This window comes from Poecile atricapillus, chromosome 3 (assembly GCF_030490865.1).
Source record: "Poecile atricapillus isolate bPoeAtr1 chromosome 3, bPoeAtr1.hap1, whole genome shotgun sequence".
Lineage (NCBI taxonomy): Eukaryota > Metazoa > Chordata > Aves > Passeriformes > Paridae > Poecile > Poecile atricapillus.
The window spans coordinates 46,707,510-46,731,346 of NC_081251.1; the positions used below are offsets into that span (position 1 = coordinate 46,707,510).

Here is a 23,837-nt window from a genome sequence, read left to right on the forward strand (position 1 = left end):
GTTTTAATATACTTCTAAAAACCAAGGCTCAAATTCCTGTATCAATTTGTTTCTTCAGAAAGTTAATCATAGGGATAGGAATTTAAGGACACTTGATAGTCCCCTTCTCTTGATATAAAGATCTTTAAAGACAATAGCAATGACACATCAAGGTCTTTCAGAGTCATATTACAGAAGCAGATTCAGCTACTGAAAATGAAAGTTTTGCAACAGTTACAGTGGTACATAGTGCATGAATGAATAGGCAGCCTTCTTCACAGCCCATAAAGACAAAGACTTGAGAAAATGAACTGCTGCCCCTTCTGGATACAAGCTGATGAAGACAAAATATTCCTGCTACTAGAAATCTGCATGCTGACCTCTCTCAGTCTTCAAAAAGACCAACTTATCTCAGTGAGAAAAGTGCCACTATGAACAGGCTCCTGAGGCTGCTTGCTTACACTGACAAACTAACATATTGCCAGACTCATTTTTGTATCATCATCTGCAAGGGAAGTAAGGTGTTTGCTGCAGATCTTTTAGCAAAGGCTTTTACTGGTGTCTTAGAAACAATGCTTGGCCTGGCCTGTGTGACACAGTTACACCTGAGTGAAAGGAATTCACACCCCCAAAACACAGAAGCTGAAGAACAGGCAGGTAAAGTGTGTCAGGTGTAAGCAGAGGCTGTGCCTTCTACACCATTCCATCAGCCTGAGCTCAGAGAGGGTTGCTGTACCAGGACAGGCTCTTGACAACAGTGCTTCTGTAAGGCTGCAACAGGGAGAAACCATTTGTTGCTTGGCGCTGTGCCAGGAGCAATAGACAGTGATCCTGTGCCTGGGGACTCCAACAGACTGAGGCAGGCATGTGTGATGTGGAGCCATGCAAAGCAGAATGAATCTTACTAGGAGCACTGCAGCCAGTGTCTGGTCAAGCCAGACAAGGTAGTGTCATTTTTTCCTTTTATTTTACTGGATTCTTCCCTATAAGAGTAGTTAAAGTCCCCTGGTCTCAGCCCATGCTCCTCTTTCACCCCCTCGTTCCCATTCAAGACTTAGGTCTCTCATCCTTAAATGAATTATGAAGGAGAATATAAACAGCTAATTATTTTCATCTATCATCTGAGAGAAAAAAAAAAGAGCTATGGAAAAAGAATGGAAGCAACAGCAACTATTTGATACAATCACATTGCATGTTTCCAGAAGGCTGATTAGAATATTTGGAAGACTAAAGGTACCTGACTATACTTCTTTATCACTGAAAATCCTGAAGATGCTCTGTCCATGGCAGAGCTTTTGCCTTCCTACTGTTCTGATACCAGCAAAGAAGTGTGGCCTAGTGTTGGGCACAAAAAGAGTGTTTTGTTTCCTTTAAACAAAAATTAGTTATAAAACTCCATGGGCTAATCTACTACTGTCTGAATGTACATGCATAAAAATAAGGAGGAAATTCAGCATGATTATTTTTCGGCATCTTTACAGAAAGGTATTTCACCATTCCTTTCAACTTTAACTTTAGCTGTAGGAACAATTAAGATTTAAGTAAACAATACTTATTTTACTAAACATTATGTACCAAAGGCATACTTTTCCTATTGTTAGTTCTCCTTTATAATGAAGAATTTAGAAGAATTAGGGATATTCTCACCAAACTTAATTTTTATGTCAGTATGTATGTCTAAAATGCCAAATTAGTTTTTTAAAATGCCTCCTTTGCTCACACACTAATAATTCAGATTTTACCTTAGAGCAAATGACTTTAGCACAAACATAAACATTTTAATTAAGAACATTGATTGTCATCAGAGCAAAATCATTAGCCGTAATTTTATAAACACACTACTGCAACAAAAAAAAAATAATTTGAATTGATGTAAGAATCAAAACCATAAAAAAACCAAAGTAACAGTATTGTTATGCTATCTTCCATGTCAATTCTCCTACTAAATATCAACAATTTTTCATCTTCTAGAAAAGAGGTGTGGTCATCTTGTGAAATGGTCACAGCTGCACCGCTGACAGAACACGTGTTTCTTGATATACAGCATCTCATTTCAGGAAGCAGGCTTTTCCTCAATCCCCACACAGAGGCATAAAAAGGAAAAAAGCTACATATGGACTTCGTTTTAACACAGAAATCAAACTTCAAGGAAGCAACACAATACTCATTCAGCCAAAATAAAGAAAAGCCTGACAGCTTGTGACATCTTGTTCAAAATGGTAGTTTTTAGCCTTCAAAACAATTATTTGGCCGTAAGAAATAAACACCTTACTTTTTCTCCTTGCCTTTCTGAATTTGACAGCAGCCAGGTTTATTAAATTCATTCCATATAAATTGTAGTCTATAAAGAGTTGGAGGAGGTAGGGAATATGGGCTTCATGAGGCTGGTAAGACTTGTTCATTATGGCTCCACCTTGCAGAAGCTCACAAACTCTAAAAGACAAATTAGGACATAAATAAAAAAATACTTCAGTAACACAATATTGATATTTGACTTTATCAAAATATAGAATACTTAAACATTTTAAATTTTGCCTTAGTTGTATTTTTAACTTAAGAACCATGTTTTCACAATAACAGATGAACAAAGATTATCTGTGTGCTAATAATGATACAATATTTGGGTGTTATTTGCAAAGGAGACTTGAATTCTTCAGCTTAAAAAACATGAAACTCTCTGAAAAAATCCTACAATATTCTATTCCTGCAAGTGAGGCCAATTAAATCTTTCAACAGAACAACTGTGGCAGCTGTATGCCTACACACCAGTAATAAGTTTGAAAGTCTCTTTACTTCTCGTTGAGATATATGATACATATGATACATATAATGTCCTTCATGGTTTTCAAGCTACATACTGTATACTCATAAGCAGTATTTTAAAACCCTGGAGAAGGACAAATCCTCTCTTTTAAATAGCTACACATTAAAAAATAACTGCAAGTATTTGGATAACTATAAACTGGTACACTAAATTATCTCAAATTAATAGTATACAACTATACAACAAAGAAAAGCACTAAGCATTTCCAAATGCAACAAACTGGGATTAAAAATAAAGTTTCATGCAGAAGAAAGAAAGGAATAATTTAAGTGAAGTGTCAGTCCTTATTTGGATAAGCGCAATTTGAATGTGAGAAGCTCCAAATTTTGAAACAACTGTCCTGTCATATATTAATACAGAAATTTTAAATCATGCAAAATTTCACGTGCTTAGAAGAAAAATCAGACAATCCTTTCTTATGATCATGTATTGGACCTTTTTAAAAAAAGTTACAGTATGTTATAGCACACACTCAAGGGATTTCAGTTCATGCTTGGGAAATAATTCCTCCTTATTTATTCATGAATTGACTGCAGCTTCTTTGACAGTAAGATTTAAATCTACAGCACTTTCATACAACAGAACATTACTCTATTGAGAAATAAAGAACCTGCCTAATAACAAAAGCTATTCTGTTTTCCAAGTAAATATCAAATTTAGTAATTTTTACTAGAATTAAAATCTCCCAGATTTTACTTCATAATAGATGAAATGAAGCCATATGAAAGACAGCTACATTGTTTTCCTTAAGAGTTACAGGAAAAGTAAGCTGATGCAAATTTGTTTAAATGTTCACAAATTACAATAAACACAGAACAACTACAGGCAAGTATATTTTGGTATTGCTTTCCTAACATTTTACTACTTTAAAAGATTATTGGTGTGTTTGAAATTGGTTTAAATTTTAAGTGTTTTCAGAAACTGTGAGATAATAATTTTGGAGCTTTTATTTTGTTAAGTTAGTGGTGAATCTTGTTTCAAACCTGACTTTTTAATTCAAGATATAAGGAAATCAGACAGAACTTCATACTTTCACGTCCTTACCTTTTAACCATTGCAGGATTGTAAAGATAAATCTTCATAAACTGTCTCTCCTTTTCATGGTAACCATAAAAAGGCCTGGAGAGAATGAAATAAAAGCAAGAAGCTAGCCAGTTATGCTGTGGCATTTATTCAATGACATTTTACTATAAGGAATATTGAATAAGCATGTCTATCTACCCAGGTGAAGATGTATTTTGTTTAGGTCTTCCCAATTAGCTGCTTATGCAAACACAATACCTGAAACACTCTTATGCTGCTTTGAGGCAATGAAGAGCTGACTTCCAGTAATGACTGTTCTGAAATTCTAAGGCAATAGAGGTGAAAAAGAGGCAGGTTCTCCTAATTTCTACCTCTTCTTTTCTCATTGATTCAAGTAAAGATTGTCATCAACAGTTTACTCTGCCCAGGTTTCACTATTGAGATGAACAGCTCTACTACAATTTACTTAGTTCTCACAAAAAGAGCAACATCAAGAAATTTGGTAGGTGACCTTCTTTGTTACTTTGTAAAAACATCAGAAAGCTCTGACTGAAAATAAAAACAAGTTATTCCAGCCACTTTACTCACAAAATCTAGAAGCTACCAGAACTGGCTGGAACAGAAATATTATCTTCCTACACTTAACAATTAGAAAGAATGTATTTCAGAAATGCACGAAAAAAGAAAATAAAACATAGTGTTGCACAACCCTGAAAATCAGTATTTATGTTGTTTTGAACATGAAAAACTGAATGCAATGTATCTCAATTACCTGTGCTCTTCCAGGATATTTTCCTATTATTCATTATCATTTGACTTATTTTTCAGCTCTTGGTTATGCAAGTCAAATAAAAAGTAACTAACAGAATCCTTAAAATGCTAACATTTGATATAGAAAGTTACACCTCATAAAGCACAATGGTCATCTTGACAGATTAATAAATGTATGTTTAAGAGCCTCCACTTCCGGGCCTGTGCTGCTGTAAGAGACAGATAAACATTACTTGAGAGTCTCCGTGGGGGCCATTTGACATGAACAAAAAAAAAAAGAACACCTACACTCATCAGGCTCCTGCAAGACATCCCTGGTTTCAGGGAATGTAGAATAATCCTGAGGTAGAAAATGCTGCATGGGAAGTACTGCTCTAACAGCAGAGACAGAAAAAGCTAAGGACAGATTTTGCAAAAATTATCGACATGAGGGTAGAATTTAGGAAAAAATAGATGGGTCAAAAAGGCTTTTTGGGAAAACCTGTTAATTATGTTTAAGTCGAAACAAGTGAGAAGTTATTTAGAAGTTGTACAGCCCTGTATGAAGACATACATGGGTGGGGAATGAAAAAGAATTAGCACTGCAATCAAGTCCAAAGTACTTCTATGTAGTACAACTGCAAAAAACTATTCAAAACAAACAACCAAAACTCCTGACAGGTCATACTTACATTCCAGATACTAATGACACTTTGAAAACATGTTGAACTGTAGAAGATGGACTGCCTAAAGCCACATTGAGTGCCCTGTCAATGCTGAACGCCACTTGACGAAGGTAGCATTCTGGATGCTGTCCAAAACCATCGTATGGTACATAGAGGTAAGGAAAGATACCATGTAAGTGGAGACAAGTCTTCTGACCTAAAAATAAAAGGAAAACATTTATTTTCTAATGACTACTTTTTCTTCTTCTAAGTAGTTGCTGCATCTCAATTTTTTCACATTACTTTCCAGTTCTGCAGACAGGATAAATTTATGATGCAAGTGCAGGCGTGTTTCAAACAAAAGGTACTAACGTAGAGCAGTTCTCACACTTGATTCATTGACAAAACCAACACAGAACAAGATGTTGTTATGTGACATACATATGATTACACATGATTATTACAGTAATAACACAGCATCTCTCTAAGAATAACTTTGCATCCTGAGTAAATGTTGGATGCTTAACAGTTTTCAGCCTTTGTGAAAATTCTTCAGTATCAATCACACAACCTCTAAGAAATTGTAAAGAACATCCAGAGGACCTATGAGGCCATTCAGTATTCTAGTTATTAAAGCATGAGTTGGGATGTGGAAACAAAACCAGGCGATTTTCAACTTTTAAAATCTGTTGATCTTTCAGAGATTTCTACTGTATATGCAAATCTCTAGACTTCTAACCACATCCTTACTTCTCAGCATTAGCTTCCGTGAGCCTGCAGGAAGAGCAGAGTGAAAGGACACACCGTGAAAACCTTTCTGCTAGACCACAGTCTGAGCTTCTCATTCACACAAGGCAGTACAGCAATACAGACTAGGACCTCAAACTCACATTTCTGGGGGGGACTAGTCTCAACTACAATGTATGTTATCTGTCCTTTTCTCACCACAGTGCAACAAAGCAGGCATTTGCTGGCATCCATTTGCCACCTTTTCAGTCACCAAAATCATTCATGACTTCTCACTGGCCAACGAAAAACTTCCACAGAAAAATACTGTAAGCATGTGTTGCTGATTAACAACCACCACCACAATCATAGGCAGCACATACCCCTTTGCATTTTGTTTGGATGAACTCCCTGCATGAGGACAGCAAAACTAGCTCTGCTTTCATCACCCAGGAGATGAATGTTACTAAAAGAGAGCACAACTTCAGTGGTCCACAAGACCAATGAAAAGACTTCCAAAAGTCCACTCTTTCAAGCTGAGGTTATTTCTCAGCTGGTGGAGCTTGCCTGAAGTATTTACACTCAATCATATCCCAGTGGCCACCCAGTGAAGACAGCTTAGGTCCATTAAAACACAGTCAAAGATGACTGCCTGCAAATCTTTTACACCTGTGAAAAAAGCATGCCCAAAAACCCCACTAAGAGCATAGCTTTTTTTGCCTCTTTTTTAAAACTGGGGTCAGATGTATTGTTCTTCAAAAAGAAGTAAAATAATTGCTAAAAAAATGGTACTACAAATCCATTTTTCAAGGTGAATTTTATTCTTCTTGCAAGTCAACTCCATCAAGTCTCCACATCAATGTTGAAATACAATCTATATATGTATTGATAATGCTGAGGTCATCATCTATGAATTCTGCCCATGTCTTTAAAATATTTCAAGAGAATAAAATTCTTATTTATGTACCATGTTTTTCAAACAATAATATATTAAGAGAAAGGGGAAACTAAAGAAACTTAAAACTATGGGTTTGGGTTTTTTTTTCAAAGGACAGTAACAGCTTTATATGGCAGGAAACTTCTTTGCCCCTAAGGTGGAAGAAGTCATATATTAGTAGCATGTGAACTGAGAGGACTCATTTGTGCAGTGGTAGCAAACCACTTATTTTCTATACCAAGTCACCAACAAATCTGAGTGTAAACTGATGGCTGTACTTGATTTTGAAATAAAGGAGCCCCCCATCCAAATATAATTATCAGAAAATTAATAGTTGTTTAAAGTTATACAGTTTCTCTATTCAAGTTTGGTTGGTTGGTTTTGGGAAGGATTTGAGTTTGGGTTTTTTTTATTATTTTTGTTACTAAGTTGGAAAGAGTGGATTGTTGTTGTTGGGTATTTTTTTAAATGTATCCCAGGATCATGTTCAGGGGGAAATTCAAAATAGTTCATGAAGTAATTTGTCTGAATGCTCACTGCAGCTTAAAAAAATAAGTGAACAAACCAACTCACCCCAAGCTCAGTTTGGTACTGGAATACAGACTGAATTTCTGCATGTACAAATATACATGTCTATCCCCCCATGAATGTTATAAATTCAGCTGTTTGCTTCCTAGAGCTTGTCAGTCAGAATCAGTTCTGCACATTTTATTTGCACTACTAGTTATGGATTCCTTTCAAAAGCATGAATTTTTTCATATTTAAAAAAAATACCTTAACTTTAATGGTTGTCCAAGTATTCTGAGTTATAGTTAATTTATGATCCCTTAGAACACAAAATTGCAGAGCACCAGAATAAAGAGAACAGTGACACAGTCTAAACTTACTGGGCTTAAATTCAGTTTCCTTTCAAGTTAAGCAGCTATTTAACAGTTCTTGCTGAACTGAAAATGTAATTTTATTGTTAAATGAAAAAGGGAACACATACAAAGAAAGTTTCCTTCTATTTCCTTCTGTTCCCTTCCCCTGTATTCCCCTTTATGTGCAAAAAACCCCATGAAAAACACTATGGCTTTCGATTGAGCAGAGTCAAATTACCACTTAACTCCAAGGAAATCTTATAGAACACACACCCTGAGCTGCTTTTCATTTTTGCTTCTGCCAAGAAAGCAAACAAGTTACTGCTGAGCTAAGACACCTATTAGGCTAACAGTTGTCAAGTTACATGGATTTACACAGCTATTTACTTTGATCCTTGATAGTATTGATTTATTTATTGGTTATACTGCTATTTTTACTTAAAATCGACATTATTACAAGTCTGACCCTGCTAACTGTTAAGAACAGTCATGTATTTCCAACATTTAGGCAAAATCATCAAAATGCACCAAATATCATAGTATTGAGTTTGAAGCTCAGACTCCAATAATAGCAACCATGGTTTGCACTAACCCATTAAAAATTCTAGTGGATTCTTTTCAATAGAGCCACAAGGAGAAAAAAGATGTATCCACTGAGGATTTCAGGCTACACAGACCTGCCAATTTACATGAATTAAAAACTTGGCTTAGGGAAATGTTAATGAGTTTTATGGTTTAAATATGTTAATCTTATGCTTCTGTTTCTTTTTGGAAATAGAGAAACAAATTTGTACCACAGAACAGCACTGACTGCTACAGCGCCCACTTACAGTGATCAGATGATGTTATTTTTGTATCTGTTCATCAGTTTCTTCACATCTGTAGAACCAGTGGATGTGCTGCTCAACAGCAGATTCTGCATTTGACCGCTCTCCACAGAATTTCTGGATACAAAATTGGCCACTGATGGGACAGGTGACTGAAATGTTTTCATTCAGTGGCCTCTTCTTCCCGGACCTAAAAGAATGAGGTCTGCACTGGCTGAATTATCTGCAGATTAAGTATCCCAGTATGACTAAAGGAGACTGCTAATTAAAGTAGAGACACCTACAAGTAAAGCTGAGGCTTAATCACGAGTCTTAGTAAGGCACTGAATGAAGTGATAAATGAAGGAACACAAGAATTGCTGCTATAGCAGAAAAGAGGCAGTACACAAAATGTTGAGATATTATGAGATACGCAACTAGCAAACTGGCCATTTTCTCTGAAAAGAAGACACTGCTAACTAAACATCAATATAGGTGAATAATATATTAATAATAATAATGAATCAATACTTCAAAAATAATACAAATGCAATATTTTCATACAGTATAGAAAGAAAGCCCACCTGCCAAACCCATACTTATAAAAGCAAGTGGCATAAATGTTACTGAAGTATTAAAATACAGCATTTTACATACTTGACTCATGAGACTGATATTAAGAAAGTCTATCTGGTATTTTTTCTGGAAGATAGTTGCCATATTACTATTAGGAACACAAACCAAGCATAATCCTAGAGTTACTCTATAATTTTTACATTACAAAAAAAAATATACAGTAGTGACCCTAAGATAGAAAACTTCAGTATTATTAGAAGAGAACTGAGACCAGGATGATAATGCAATGCAAAGATACCCAATAACTAGATACAAGATATAAGCAAGATACAGGAACTGATGTCATCTGTCCACCAGAATGCTCAGCCATGCAGAATGATCCGGTAGAGATAAAGTTGAGATGCATCTACACAGAATGGCTGAAGCTAGAAGGCACCTCTGAAAGTCATCTTGTCCAGCCCCTTGCCAAGCTTATGAACACCCAATTTCACAGTACAACAAATAAGAGAACCTGACGATTATCATTCAAGTGTCCTCAGAGAAATGTTTTTTCATCATTTGTAAACATTGACTTTGATATAAATTTCTAAAAACTTTCTTCCACCAAGATCAAACTGGACAAATTTCTGTACAAAAGAAAAATGTGAACATTATTAATAAGGGAACTTATTGTCCAGTTCAGGAATAAAGTTTGCAAGCATGCAAACATATTTTGCTGTGATATTTCTGCTACAGAACAAGCTGATCCTATTATAAGAAGCTAAGCAAAGCCATGAGGAACAATGGTGTGGGAGTAAAATAGAGACTACAGCAGCATTTAGAAGAATGACAAAACCCTGAGATTTTAGGAAATTCAGGCTGGGAATTAATAAAGAGATGCAGATTTGCAGTCTAGTAGAAGTACTTTAAATACAGTTTTGTAAAGTGGAAGGACCAACTAAGCATGGACAAGTATTAGAAGAAGAATGCACACAAACATGTCAAATATCACTACAGGAAGCAGAAAAAAATCAGACAATCATAAGGGATTTCTTCCCTTTAATAGCAACAGTGAAGCAAAGTAATTAGAAATCAAAAGACATGACATTACCATCTTAAAAAGAAAATTGGTATTTTTCAACTAACTGTTGAACCACTTACATTCAAAAACACTTCAAAAATGAACTGTGAGTAGTGATGCCTACTGAGAATTAGAAAACAAACAATCCTGTTGTAAAAACGTTTCTAAAAAATGAATTTTTTTAAATGGAATATTAGAATTCAATTTCAAAGTAATTTCTTCATGCAATAGAAGTTCCTGTGTCTTAGGCAATCTCACCCTTTCTCCAGGAAGAGGCTTCAGAGAGCAACATCGAGTTGTAACGGGAGTAGTTCATCTACCCTGCTTGGTAGGTGCAACATGGGCATCTTGTGCGCAGTTTAGATGGTGCTTTCAGTCTGAGCTATGTTGCTCACTGGGATGGCCTTGTCAAGCCTGAATCACTGAATACCATCAGAACTAAGCTATTGAAAAGGGACAGGTCTCAGCTACTTTCTAGTGCTAACACAGTCTCTGGAAACTATAGCTACCATTCCTTCCCTCTGACACAAAGGCAACGAATAACACACATGGACTGGTAAGATTTTTTTTAATGCTTTGATGAAAATCCCTTTCCCAAAAAATCTTTCCCCCTTAAGAATTTGATAAGTTATTCAGAAACATAAGAGTTTACACTTTTAATCTCAGAGAGTTCTTCAGTAGTGTATTACATTAATGTAACTTCTTCAATGATTAAATGAAACTTTCAGTCTTCTCCCAGAGTCATGAAACAAGTCAGCTTTTTCAAAAGGACTGAGAAGAAAGGGAGAACTACACACACTGCAGTCCTGGATACTACAGAAAACTGGATGTCAGAGAAGCAAAATAATGAAATTAGGCCTAGGAAATCTTGCAGCAGCAAGATATCCTCAAAACATAATCAAGAACAGAGTGCAAAGACCTTATTTCGCATATAATATTAGATAATTGTGCCAACATTTTCAGTTTTCCCCCAGGGTGTGAGAAGACACTTATTTCAGTAACACCTGTAAATGGGACCAAAAAAAATATTTTTCTTACAGTTTTTGGAACCCAAATGGAGTATTTGGTTATTTATAATTATTTAGCCAGTAATGTTCCTTGCAACATGTAATATGTCTAACTCTTATGAAGATCAAAAAAAAAACCAAACAAACAAAAACACACCAAAAACAATCCACTAGGAAAATGTGGCCTTTGACTCACTGCAATTAGATTGTTCCTCAGCCTTGATGCAGGGATCCTTAGTGAAGAAGGAGAACTGGGTTTTCGGTCTGTAATTTAAAATTAGAAATCTCTGTATAACTTCATGCACATTGGTGTGATACCCTGAGCTATGGCGGGAAACAAAGATCAAAGAAAAGCAAATCTCTGAGCAGTATGGAGATTTGAGCAAGAAATCCACAAGCTTCCTTGAATTTGGTATCTTCCAAAGGACAAATTTATCTCAGTTTAAGGTAACATCAAATAAAATTACATTTGAAACACTGATTTTTACTGGCATCTCTAACTGACATCCATGCAATCAATTTGCTCACTGACAGCTTTTACATAAAGAATAAGTTGTCTTAACAATTTGAAATATTAGGCCGAGGAGATCTCATGATTCACCAAGACTTGTCTTCTCCAGTCTACACAAAACTGAAGACCATTAGATATTTTTAACCATGGAGTATCCAAAGAAGAAAAAACCTTTGAGACCTCTCAGGCTAGAATTTTCATTGGGAATTACTGCTGATGGCAAGCATCAATTTTAAGTTCCAAAAGCAAGGCTACTATCTTTGTCTTACTGAGAACTTGTAACATCTATTTTTTTAGTCTAATGTGTTAAGAGAGGCACTGATTTTTATTTTTTTTTACACATAAACAATGAGCAAACCCCAAGAAAAAGCATAAAAGTTGAAACAGTTTATTTAATACATCAACTCAAAGAAGATGTTCTGATTATCTCCATAAAACTACCTCCTCCTGACTGGAATTGATTAGGATGGATATTTTTTTAATTACTGCTGAGACATTAGAAAACAATCTCAGAAGTACTACTGATAAGCCTAACCATTTATAGGATGCAAAGGTACATCATCAGAAAGGAACATCTATTCCCAACTGCTACCACCAAGCAAAAATAACTGCAATATAACTCAAGAAATTTATTGTTATGCAGTCCAACTAAAACCAGGAAAGTTCAGAGATGCAGAAGATAATTTAAAAATATCTCCATGAATAATGGAAACCAAAGAAGATAAGCTTCTCAAAAAGCAAAGATAAGGTATGTACAAACAATTCTTTAAGCTGATGGCTGTGAGTTATGAGAAACAGCTATAGTATTTTCTTCTTTTCTTAAGACATACAAGGTGAGGTCAGGTACTTGCTTATTAAGAACCCATCTATAAAATGAACCCCATACAAAATATTATTCTTGTTTCCTCTATTGACAGATTACTCATGTAAGCAGCTGGACAGTATCAGTGACTATTTCTAGAATGAGTTTCAGAAATCACTAAGAAGCCAGCTAAAATGAGCTAAAACACACAAAGGAGGCAAATGCATCTGTCCTCAGCTACAGATTCTAGCTATCATATTGGGCTCTTGGCACTCACAGGCTGACAGCACAGCCCAAGCAGCTATTCTGGTAAGAAACACAACCACATGAAAGCAACACAAGCAGATTATGTTAGACTACACTGACCAAAGCAGAGCTGAACAGAAAAGAATGTATTTACTTGTCCTAGGTTAACTGATGAGGTGTACATTACCACATCCTGTAAAATATGAAAAAACATGTCAGTAGTAAAAAGGGGGAGCAGAAGAGTCACACAGCTTTTACTTTCCAAAACCGTTCATTAAAGACTGGCACCGTTCATTAAAGTTCTATCTTACAGGTCTTTCTTGGGGCAAGTAAAGTCACATGTAAATGGAGAATAGTGCACAGATTCAAAGAAAAAGTTTTTGTGGTAACTGAAACTTTAACTTTCACTCCTTTAGGCTCATCTGCCTATTTAAATACTGTGATGCGTGTGCACTGCTCCAGCCACAACTCATCTCTTTGTCCTGTGTCACACAAAACCAACTGAAACATTTTTGTTCAACAGGTACTTTCCTGTCAGCTGCAGAGCTAGTTAGAGAAAAGGCAACATAAATTATTGCCAAATGTTATTTGTTACTCTAAACTGCAGGCAAAAAAACCCCTGGCCTTGTGGTAAGGTTAACAGTGTTTTCATCAGTATAATCTTTCACAGACACTTTTAAGATGTGTTGACTATAAATTACTGGACAACACCAAGCTTGTGTAATCTCCCCAAAATTACACACTGTAGAGTATTACACACTCTTGTGAGTCACATTATGTTAACAACTAAATGACATCAAATTCTGTTTGCTTTCCCTTACTGTATTCTTCAAGCAGCACTAAATAATTTTATAAATGTTTCTAGAAATTTTTTGTTTGGTATTTGCATCAAGATTTCTCACTTGCAGGTAACTGTCCTTTCAGCCCACTCCTCCAGCTGATGAAAACTAGAAGATGTGCTCCACAGATACAAGCACTGCTCTTAGGCTATCCATAAGCAAATTTGCAACACTTGGTACTCCTTATCACACATACCCTTTTATTTCACTAGAGAAATTCTTAACATCTTTTGCATGTTCTAGGCTTATAATTTTTGGACAAGCAGCAACTTACTAGGAAGTCCTTCCTTACTACAGACACCTTCCAAATTTCTGTGTAAGCTTTTGAAATGACTACATGGTGTGTGACAGTAATAGTAGGGGGCAGAATCTCATAAGCCAGGAAATAAATTGTTTTCTTAATATCTTACTAACTCTGTGTTTCAGGTTTACGTGGTAAGTGGTTGGCAGAGGAGAGGTTGCCGTGGGAAGAGGCCAGAGGCTGCTCTGTGCAGGACACAGCCAGACCCAACACACACACTGCAGAGCACAGCTCAGTCCCTTAGCCAAGCTGGGGACACTTCTGGGAAAACATGTTTAAGAAAGGGAACACTAGAGTCAGAGGAAAGTGGAGGAGAACATCTCCATGGAACAGCAGACATCCCCTGCAGCCCATGGAGGATGACACAGTGGAGCACAAGGATATTCCTGAAGGAACTGAAGCCTGTGGAGAGCCCACATCAGAGCAGAAGAAGGACATGATGAAGAAGAAGACAGAAAAGACACCATTATGTACTGGCTACAACGCCCCTGCCATTCTCCACGGGAGCGTGCATGGCAGGGGCAGGGTATGTGAGAAACAGAGCTGAGCCTGGGGGAAGGGAGATGAAAGGTATGCTGTTTTGAGTTTGTTTCTCACAACCTGAATCAATTTTAGTTGGCAATAAATCAGCTATTTTTTCCCAAACAGAGTTTGTTTTGCCTGAAATGGTAATTGGTAAGCAATTTCCCTGTTGTTATCTCAACCTATTGTTTTACTATTTCTGTTTTCCCTATTTTACCCCTGCATTAAAAGACTGGGGATGGTAGGCTGGACAAGTAAGCAGCTGGATGGGAATTTTGCTGTTGGCCAAGTCTGGATCAGAACACACCACTTAAAAGAAATGATACTCTGAATGTCAACCTCTAAAACATACTATGTCAGTAAAGTTAACAAAGTAAAGCAAGTCTTAGTGCTAGTAGACTCCTACCTGCTACCTTGTGATTTCTAACTGCACCAGAAAACTTCAGAGGGAGTTACAGCTGCAAATCTCTGCTTTAATTCTTTACTTAGAAGTTTCAGTCTACTTCATTTAAATTATGAAAAACAATATACAGCCTCAATCACCAAAGTAACAAAACCTTTCAATGCGACATTAATATATTAACCACAAGCCTGACTAAAATAAAGTAGATTACCAGAGGTTGCATCAAATGATGTAATGGTATAAATATTGTCCATTTGTTGTGTTAATACATAATTAAATAATGTGGGAGACAATATTATCCTTTACAACAAATTTATTTAAAAACATATTAGTGAATGATATGCCTGTTCATGAGTCTTCCAAAAAAGGTTGTGCATGAAGGTGCAGAACATTCAAGACATTTCCATGTTGGGGAAAAACTACAGCAAACAGACAGAACAATAAAATGCTCTATTCCATTGAAGCTTCTCAAGTTGAGATTGCACATACCTCAAATCCTTATTCATAGTTTTTCCTAAAGATCCCCATGACACGATCTTTCAAGCAGCTACACAAGTGAAACAGTAACAGCAGCAGCTGGTGTTCCATGAAACAATCCTCAGCCAAACTCAATTCTGTAATGCAGCTAGAGAGGAACCAGCTTCGTACATGACTTAGAGAAACCATATTCTTGAAAACTGGTGGTCTGAATCCTGATTTATCTAACAGAATTGTAAATCCTGAGCAATTCTAAAGTTTGTATCACACACATACACAAAAAATGCTTCTACTTCCTTTTCCTTCATATAATTTTTAACCTTCAGTTTAGCAGTTGTTCAATAATTAGACTTATCATCAAAAGATACTCAGGATTAACTTGAGAGGTACTGTGCAAGTGCAAATACAACAGTTTTAAACAGTGGAAAAAACGGCAGCATTACAAAAAAAAAAAAATCCGACTACAGCATTTTTCAGTATTTTTTAAACTTGTTTTCCTTCACACTAAAGAGCACAGTATATGGAAATCACACTACAGCAATGTTTTATTTTATTTTGCGTGTCAATATATTAGCCTCCTTGCTTTTCAGAAGACATGGCAGGGTAAGAGTCTTACAGAAGAAAAAAAGTCCTTTAAACCAAAAGTTAATGAAACTAGATCTTTTTAGACCTTTTCTATGGTATTTTAAAAGAATCTACATTTTAACTTTTTGCCTTCTACTGCAAAGACAGTCCTCAGGTGTCTGCCACACTCAGCTGTGGGTGCTAACAAGCAGGGTCTTACACTGACTCATTTCCAAGTGAACAAAGACCTTAACACCCACTAAAGCATGACTGAAGTCAATAGATGCTAAATGCAGGCACAGAATTTGTTATTCTTTAAATGTGATCTTTTTATGCTGTCTTCTTTTGTATTTTACAAAATATGTAAATGAATGCTCTTTCAGTAATACAGCCAATGCTACTACTTTATTCTACACATCCTGCAATACTATTAAGCATCTTACTTCCTATTTTAGGGTTTTTTTCTACATGCTACTTTCCTTCCTCACCCTGAATTAGGCATCCATCCCCCTCTTTTCATCATCTGTAGTCTAGTGTCTTTTGGCAGCACTTCAAGGGTTTCATGGCTATTTGCCTGCTCTAGGCCTTTGTTTCTGAAAAAAATGCCCAGACTTTGTAGTATCCTTATCTTAGGCTTGTTACTCTCATTAATTGAGAACACACACACTGTTCTACTTCTTCACATGATTAGAACTACAAAATCTTTTTCTGTTTCAGTGCTACAAAAAAAAATTAAACATCCGAGCGCTATACAGAAAGTATGTATCCAAAGACCGCTTGCCTTGTACAGATCATTTCATGCGGTTGTCTTGTATATACTCAACAACCTTCAGAGTGGCTGTAAAGACTGTGTAGACTGGATGCCTCACTTGCCAAGGCAGTGTATTGACAGCAGTATCTGCATTCTTTAAGAAATGTTTTCAAGTGTTACTCAGAAGTATTTGTCACAGATGTTGTGCCACCCAATCCAAATATTCCTATTTTGCAAGGTCATCTCACTGCCTATTATATTTTAAATTACTGAATTCTGTGTATAGCACAACTAACTAGTGACTACTTTTCTGCACTGAAAACAAAAGGACTCCCTCAAAAATTCAGCCAGCAATCTAATTTCACATTTTAAGATAATGTCACAAATTTGCTGAAGGAGTTCCTAATCTCTCCACTGCTCTGTTCAGATCTGAATTCTCTTATCACCATTTGTCCCTTTCCCCAAATCTATGATAGCAGTGATACATAGGCAGTGTCAGAGAATCACGGAACTAGATTGGAGAAGATCTCCTAGATCCAGTCCAACCTATGACCGAACACTACCATGTCAACTAAACCATGGCACTGTCACATCCAGTCTTTCCTTAAACACCTCCAGGGACAGTGACTCCTCCACCACTCTGGGCAGCCCATTCCAATGCCCAGCCACCCCCCTTCTATGAAGCAATTTCCTCCTTATGTCCAGCCTAAACCTCCCATGGTGCAGCTTAAGACTATATCCTTTGTGACTGAGATTCTACACAAGTTTTTCAATAAAAATAGTATCTGAGCAATAATGTTTTTTTTTTCCTATGGTTTTGTCTAATAGCATCAATAAAGTGTGCACCAATAGCAAAATAACTGCATTAAAATACAAAGATTTCCCCATCCCAGATTCTCAGTAGCCCTACTGCTGGTATCCAGTGAGCACGGAAAATAACAAAAAACCACAGAAAACCCCCAGAAAACCACCACCACAACATAATCCAACAAAAAAAAAATCACTCTACATAAAGAGGGGGTGCAAAAAGATAAACAGAAATTTAAAAAAAAAAAAGGCAGAGTGGGAGGTGTTGGTGTTGGCGGAGAACAGGGCCAATCTACTGACAGAAATCTTAGTAAGTGCCAGAACCAAGTGCTAGTTAAGCCCTTGACTCCTCACATATATATGACAGTGTATTTGTACAACTGATAGTGACTCTCTCACAAAACCTTAGCTACACGTGATACATAGTAAAGACCTGGAATCTATACATCAGAGCAACATGCCGAATTATTTACTTGCATAATGCATATCTCATTTGTCATAGTAGATAGAAATTTATGCCAATGAAGCAGACACCAATGCATACAGAAAGGCTCATCATCGAGGCAGATGAATATCACTGTAGTAAACAGCATTCCCACCTCTCCCTCGGAATTTTTATTACAATGCTGAGTAGGTTATACGTTAAAAAGGCAGAGGGAGCCTTTATTACATTGAGACAGCTAAAATGGTTTAGAAAACAGCAAAGTAGTTCTATGCTTAATTACATCATTAAGCACTGTAATGTTACAGAAACTTAAACCATAATACTTTCTGTTTAAACCCCACAAAAGCTTAAAAAATTAAAATCTAGTATTTTCATTTTGTAATCTCAGTTTTTCATATACAAGTTACTACTATTACCACAGTTCAGATTTGAAGATAACTTCCAAAAAAAATTTTAAATACATCAGTATGACAAGGAAAAAACCCTTTCAGAGTGAATGTGTAATTTGCATTGAATTTTTGACTGGGGATGATAAAAAAGATTATGCCTACTCACTGAATAATTGGTTAGAATCACTAAGCACCTTGTGCTAATTGCTAGGGAAAATGAGAAAATATAGTATTTTATCATCCTAATTTATCATTAGGATGTGAAACAAAGGAAAATACTTCTGGCATATTTTCACTCCTTTTAGTGACTGCAACCCTGGTGTTCTTTTAACAAAGAATTTATATGCAACACTGATAAACAGGGACTCCAGAACTACTACAGCAGATGAGGAGAAGATGAGATGAGAGAGGAAGCAGTTAAAATTTTGCAGCTCTAAAGATTGAAGATGTCCTTGTTTATTGCAAGAGGGTTAGACTAAATTACCTTTAAAAGTCCCTTCCAAACCAAACGATTCTATGGCTCTCTGAAGGTGAAAAACCAATTTGAATTGACCAGTAGATGCCACTTGACACACTTTGCTGATCTAGATCAAGATCTAAGGTAATTTTTTCCTTGTCTCAGGTCACAGAAGGACCAAAAATCTGTTTCAAAATTTATGTTGGTATTTCCAAGGCTCTATAAGACCATATTTCTCATATGTTACTTATGTAGTTCATATTTCAGGTTAAACTGCCAATGATTTATTACAATTTGATGAACAATACAAAGAAGCAAGCCAATTAATGGTAAGACACTGAATAATGAATAAGTTTCAGATACATAAAAGGTAAATGTGTTAAAGATGAAAGCATCAATTTAATGAAGTTCAAAGTTGCTGCTAAGTCACAAAATTCCTGTAGAAAACTGCAATATATTTATTACCAGAACATACACAACTAAAAAAAATTAATGGTATCATAACACATAGGCTTTGCTACATAAGAATAACATCAGCTCTTACATATCAGTTCTGAGGACAATTGTCTACCAAACACAAACTGACCCACATTTGGCCTCAGCAGAAGTGACAAACAAGATCAGCTCAGGCCAAAAAGAGTAGACCTGGCAAACAAACCACCTTTGATTCAGCTACTACTGTATGCTGGCTTCTGTAGTGAGTATATACTTTCCCATTTAATTCCAGCTCTTTAAGAGCAACAACTGCACAAGTCACCTTGTGGCTGGAATGAATAATGTACTAGATTCCTTATGAACTTTAATCTAAAACCAGTTTTATGACACTACTGCATGTTCAGCATCTGCACATATCAACTTCAGCAAGCGTATCAAAAGGTGAAATTATGAGTGGAGTTTGGTTGCAAATAGTACACCTGAAGTACTAAAGATTTACTTCTCATACTAGCACAGCAGAAACTACATTATAAAGGTGCACAGATTCATTTGAATTAAAGTACCTGCTTACTGGTCTTTTTTTTCCACTAAATTTAAATGTCAAATTTATTTAAATATTACCTATGAATTACTGTTGAAATATAAGTATATTTACTACATTTTAAAGTACATTTTTTAATATATATATATATTAAAGGATATTTGAACCTAGCATATATAACTGTGCATTTAGATATTTGAGTTTTCAGATTACAGTGAACTAAATGGAAAACATTTCAATGTTTAGATACTACCTTCTTTCCCCCACACATTTTTAACCTTAATACTTAGGAGGAAGTGAAATAACACAGTTTCACAAACCTGGAAATTCACTATATATGTTCCGCAGTTTTTAATTTTTGTCCTTTTATTTCTCTAAGAAAGGTAAGAGAAAGAACAAAACCCCAAAATGCAGCATAAGGAAACAAAAAAAATCAATCTCAAAATCTCCCTTGTACTCTATGTATTTCAATATAAAACCATCTTCCAGGTGTTTATACAGAGAAAAATAACATTTGAGAGGTCATTCTTTAGAAAAAGCAATTTGGCTATACGGTAGAGACAAAATCAGATGAAAGCTAAGCTGTCCAGATCATCTGGTCTTGCTCCTGCTCTCCATTTCTCTTTCTAGCCTGAACAAGACTGTGGAAATCTGCACTAGGAACTGAGCTGGAACATTGACCTGGCTAAAAATGTATCCTGCAAAACAATTTCCCTTTCAGAACATATTAGTTCCCCACGTTCACCATAACTGCACAACTTACTGTGCCAGCACACAAAGACACAGGGCAGTTGTGCACTCTTCTTGCTTCATACAGTATCAATGTCAGCTAATAGCATACGCAGCATTCTAAACTATTATCCAGTTGTTAGCTACTTTAAAAGCAAAGGGAAGAAAAATCCTGTACTACCACATTCTTATAAGTGGGAAGGAGTGGTTGGTACACCCATACAGCTTTTATGTTGTGCCCCTTCCACAGAGAGATAAAAAGCAATTGTTTTCTGCAAATACAAGAAAATACCAGTTAACTAACTGCTCTAATGCATTTAAGCAAAAAACATCTCTAAATGTTTCTTACTTCTAAAGCAACCTGGACAGACAGTATCTTACAGTATTTTTGGCAAACTAGACTGAGAAGGCAAGTAACTTCCAAATATGAATAAAACAGAAAAGGATTTGTGCTACATTTTCAAGACACAAATCCTATTATTCTTATCACTTGTAAACCACATCACATGACTTGAGTTTCATGCAGAGAAAAAGAACTAATTAATCCAGAGTGTAAAACAAATTAAGTGTTTCTAAAACAAGAGCAATTATACTAATGTTACTATAACTGTATCAGAGTTAGGACAATGGCTATTGAATGGTGAAAATCACATTTCTGCCCTTTTTCACATTTAAAAAAAGAAAAAAGACAGGTGATGGTAGTAGTGTTGTTCACAATTAAGAAATGTACTAGTAAAGTTTTATATACTTTGCAGTTATTTTCTGGACAACATACGTGGGCAGAATGAGAGACCAATGTGAAACCATGTGTTCACACACTAAGGCTATGAGATCACAATATACCAGAAAATAATAAAAACCAGTACAGTTTGAAGTGCACCTTTTTAAAGGTTAGATTTACTGAATGGCTACTAGTCAGAATACAGCTGATTCCCAAACTGATTAAAACAATTAAAGAGAATGAAAACATGACAGTGTCATACAGCAATAAATTGTCCTTCCACCACAGGTGAAAACAATGCCAGTTTTGGTAATTATAAATAAAGATCTATGTAAGGAAAACAAATATGCATGAAAGTTCACAAAGAAATTATAGCAGAAGAAATAGGCTCAGCACTGGAGATTCAAAAAAACCTGGACAAAGTTACTGTGTCAGAATTATGATTTATGAAATAGCTTTAAAAAGTAGAACAAAAGCAATCTAACTGGAATACAACCAATATGGGATTCAACACACACCTACCACAGTCTGTAGTTAGGCATTCAAAAGAATGCAAATTTATTTAAACATTCAGAAAGAAATAAGACTATTGTTAAGAAAACTTTTAAGTACTGATGATAGAAATCAACACTGTGGCTTGCCATGTGACCAGGTTTACATTTTTGCTCCAGAGAAGTTTGAGGTTAACCAACTAATAATTAACATCTGCACTCAACTGGAAGATATATAGCTCTAGGGATGTGTATTACAAAACAGGCTATTTTCTAAAGTACCTTTATTCTAGTTTAAAAAAGTGCTTAAAAGTCCAATTTGTAGTTCATTGCTTATAAAAAAAATTTGTGCAGACAAGCCCCTTGTGTACACTATAAACATGCATAGAGTAACTTACCTTTTTCTAGTGGAACCAAATATAACAAGAGACTGTCTAACTTCAAATGGAGCTAGTACAGTCAAAATTATTTTTAAAACATTCCTAGTCCTAAGTAAATTATTTCAGCAAAAGAAGAATCACTGCAAAAATAAGCAGACTCAAGACAGTAAAATTACTACTCTTCATCCAGTTATCACACCATGTTTAAACAACACAAGCTGTCTTGTTACCTGCCTGTATTTTAGGGCCCATGAATCCTGTCCATACGTGTGAAGCTCTTAATTTGCAGCTCCCTATCTTGATTCATTTCACTACATGCACTTCAATCCAAAACTTTTATCACATACTTTGCGGTAACATTGACTATATAAAGATGCTCTGTACTGCTGTTCCCTGAAGAGAGGGAGGACAAAAAAAAGTATTTTATTTCCATGTGTCTTCTGTCAGAAGAACAAACCTATTATGAATCAGATGGATCTTTTTTCTTGGTCCAGAGACCTACCTTTGTTTTAAAGCATGAGATTCATGCAGTCTAATGAGTTAAGCATCATACTGCTTCAAAGGGGTTTAGCAGCAGATTGGACCCCTTCAAAAGGTAATTCATCCTCCATTAAGACAGCAGTTTTATAGACAACACCTCTCCAGTGTTTCAGGGGCACAAACAGCTACTTCCAGAAACAGCAAGACAAGAAAGCAAAAAAAGCTATTTCCTGCCATGTAAATTTAGAAATACATTTTACAGGGGCATGTTATATGCACTCAAATTTGAATAAGTTAGAGGAAATTTCAAGCTGTTAGCACAAGATGTGTTTTCTAAGAAACTTCCAATATTTTCTACCATGTTCTACAATATCCTTACTTTTTACCTGTGTTATAGTCACCAGATGAATTAGGCTTCCTCCTATTACAATCCAAGATTAAAATACAGGAATATGTAACACAAAGCAAAAAAGCATAAAACCCCCACAAATGCACACAGAGAATCATATTTTTGTGATACTTGCAAGATTTTAAATTAAATTATACATTTCACTGCCTTTTTTAAACAGAGGAATGGTCAATGGACATCACCTCCTTAAAGTCTTGTTAGGAGCATGTTCAGCTTAAATAATCCAAGCCAGTGATGTTAATCAGAAACATCAAATCCAATTTACACTGCCAGCAAAAAATACTGATTCTATGCTATTAAACTTTATGAGAAATACAATGTAGAATGTTTGACAGCTTGCTGCTGAAGAGTATAAAGTCCTCTCAACTAAGCCCACAGCTACACTTGCCAGAAAGTATTCATCTTCTGAAATATACTTTCTTCCTTGCTTAGTTCTCCTTTTAAAAACTGTGTTTCAACCAGACCAATACTCACTCAAGCTGGAATAGTTACTTTGTTATGGACATAAATTAATAATGCTGAATGTGGTGAATATTAAGTGAAGGACACCGACTTTCAACAAATGAAGCCCATTGTGTAGAGGAGAGCAAATTCTTCTGTGACTGGTGAGGATCCTGCACTAAATGTGATGATGTCGGCTGCTCCTGCTACAAAAGTTATCTCTCCATTCCACTTGAAAATTCCCCAGTGATTCATTCTGACTTGTATTTCATCAACATGGGTTGTGCAAAATTCTTACTGAGTAAGAAATCTCCAAAGGCATGGAAGCTTCTTTCAGTGGATGGGTCTGACTATTTGGAAACATTTGTTTCCAAAACAATTCTAAGCCATATTTTGCAATGAGAGCTCATGCTCTCAGAAAGAGACAAGGGCAATGGCAATGCCAGGAAGGTCTCCCAATGCGGTAAATCAAATCAATGCCAG

The 23,837-nt window shown here is 35.9% G+C and overlaps 1 protein-coding gene across 1 annotated transcript in view; it reads right to left on the reverse strand.

Annotated features, from left to right (window-relative positions):
- Positions 1 to 23,837, reverse strand: part of REV3L (REV3 like, DNA directed polymerase zeta catalytic subunit) — a 113,653-nt gene that overhangs the window by 64,936 nt on the left and 24,880 nt on the right. The window contains exons 2-4 of the mRNA XM_058836354.1: positions 5,269 to 5,458; positions 3,848 to 3,922; positions 2,252 to 2,412 (exon numbers count right to left, since the gene is read on the reverse strand). Coding sequence (XP_058692337.1) covers positions 2,252 to 2,412; positions 3,848 to 3,922; positions 5,269 to 5,458 — 426 coding nt within the window. The remainder of the gene's footprint in view (positions 1 to 2,251; positions 2,413 to 3,847; positions 3,923 to 5,268; positions 5,459 to 23,837) is intronic.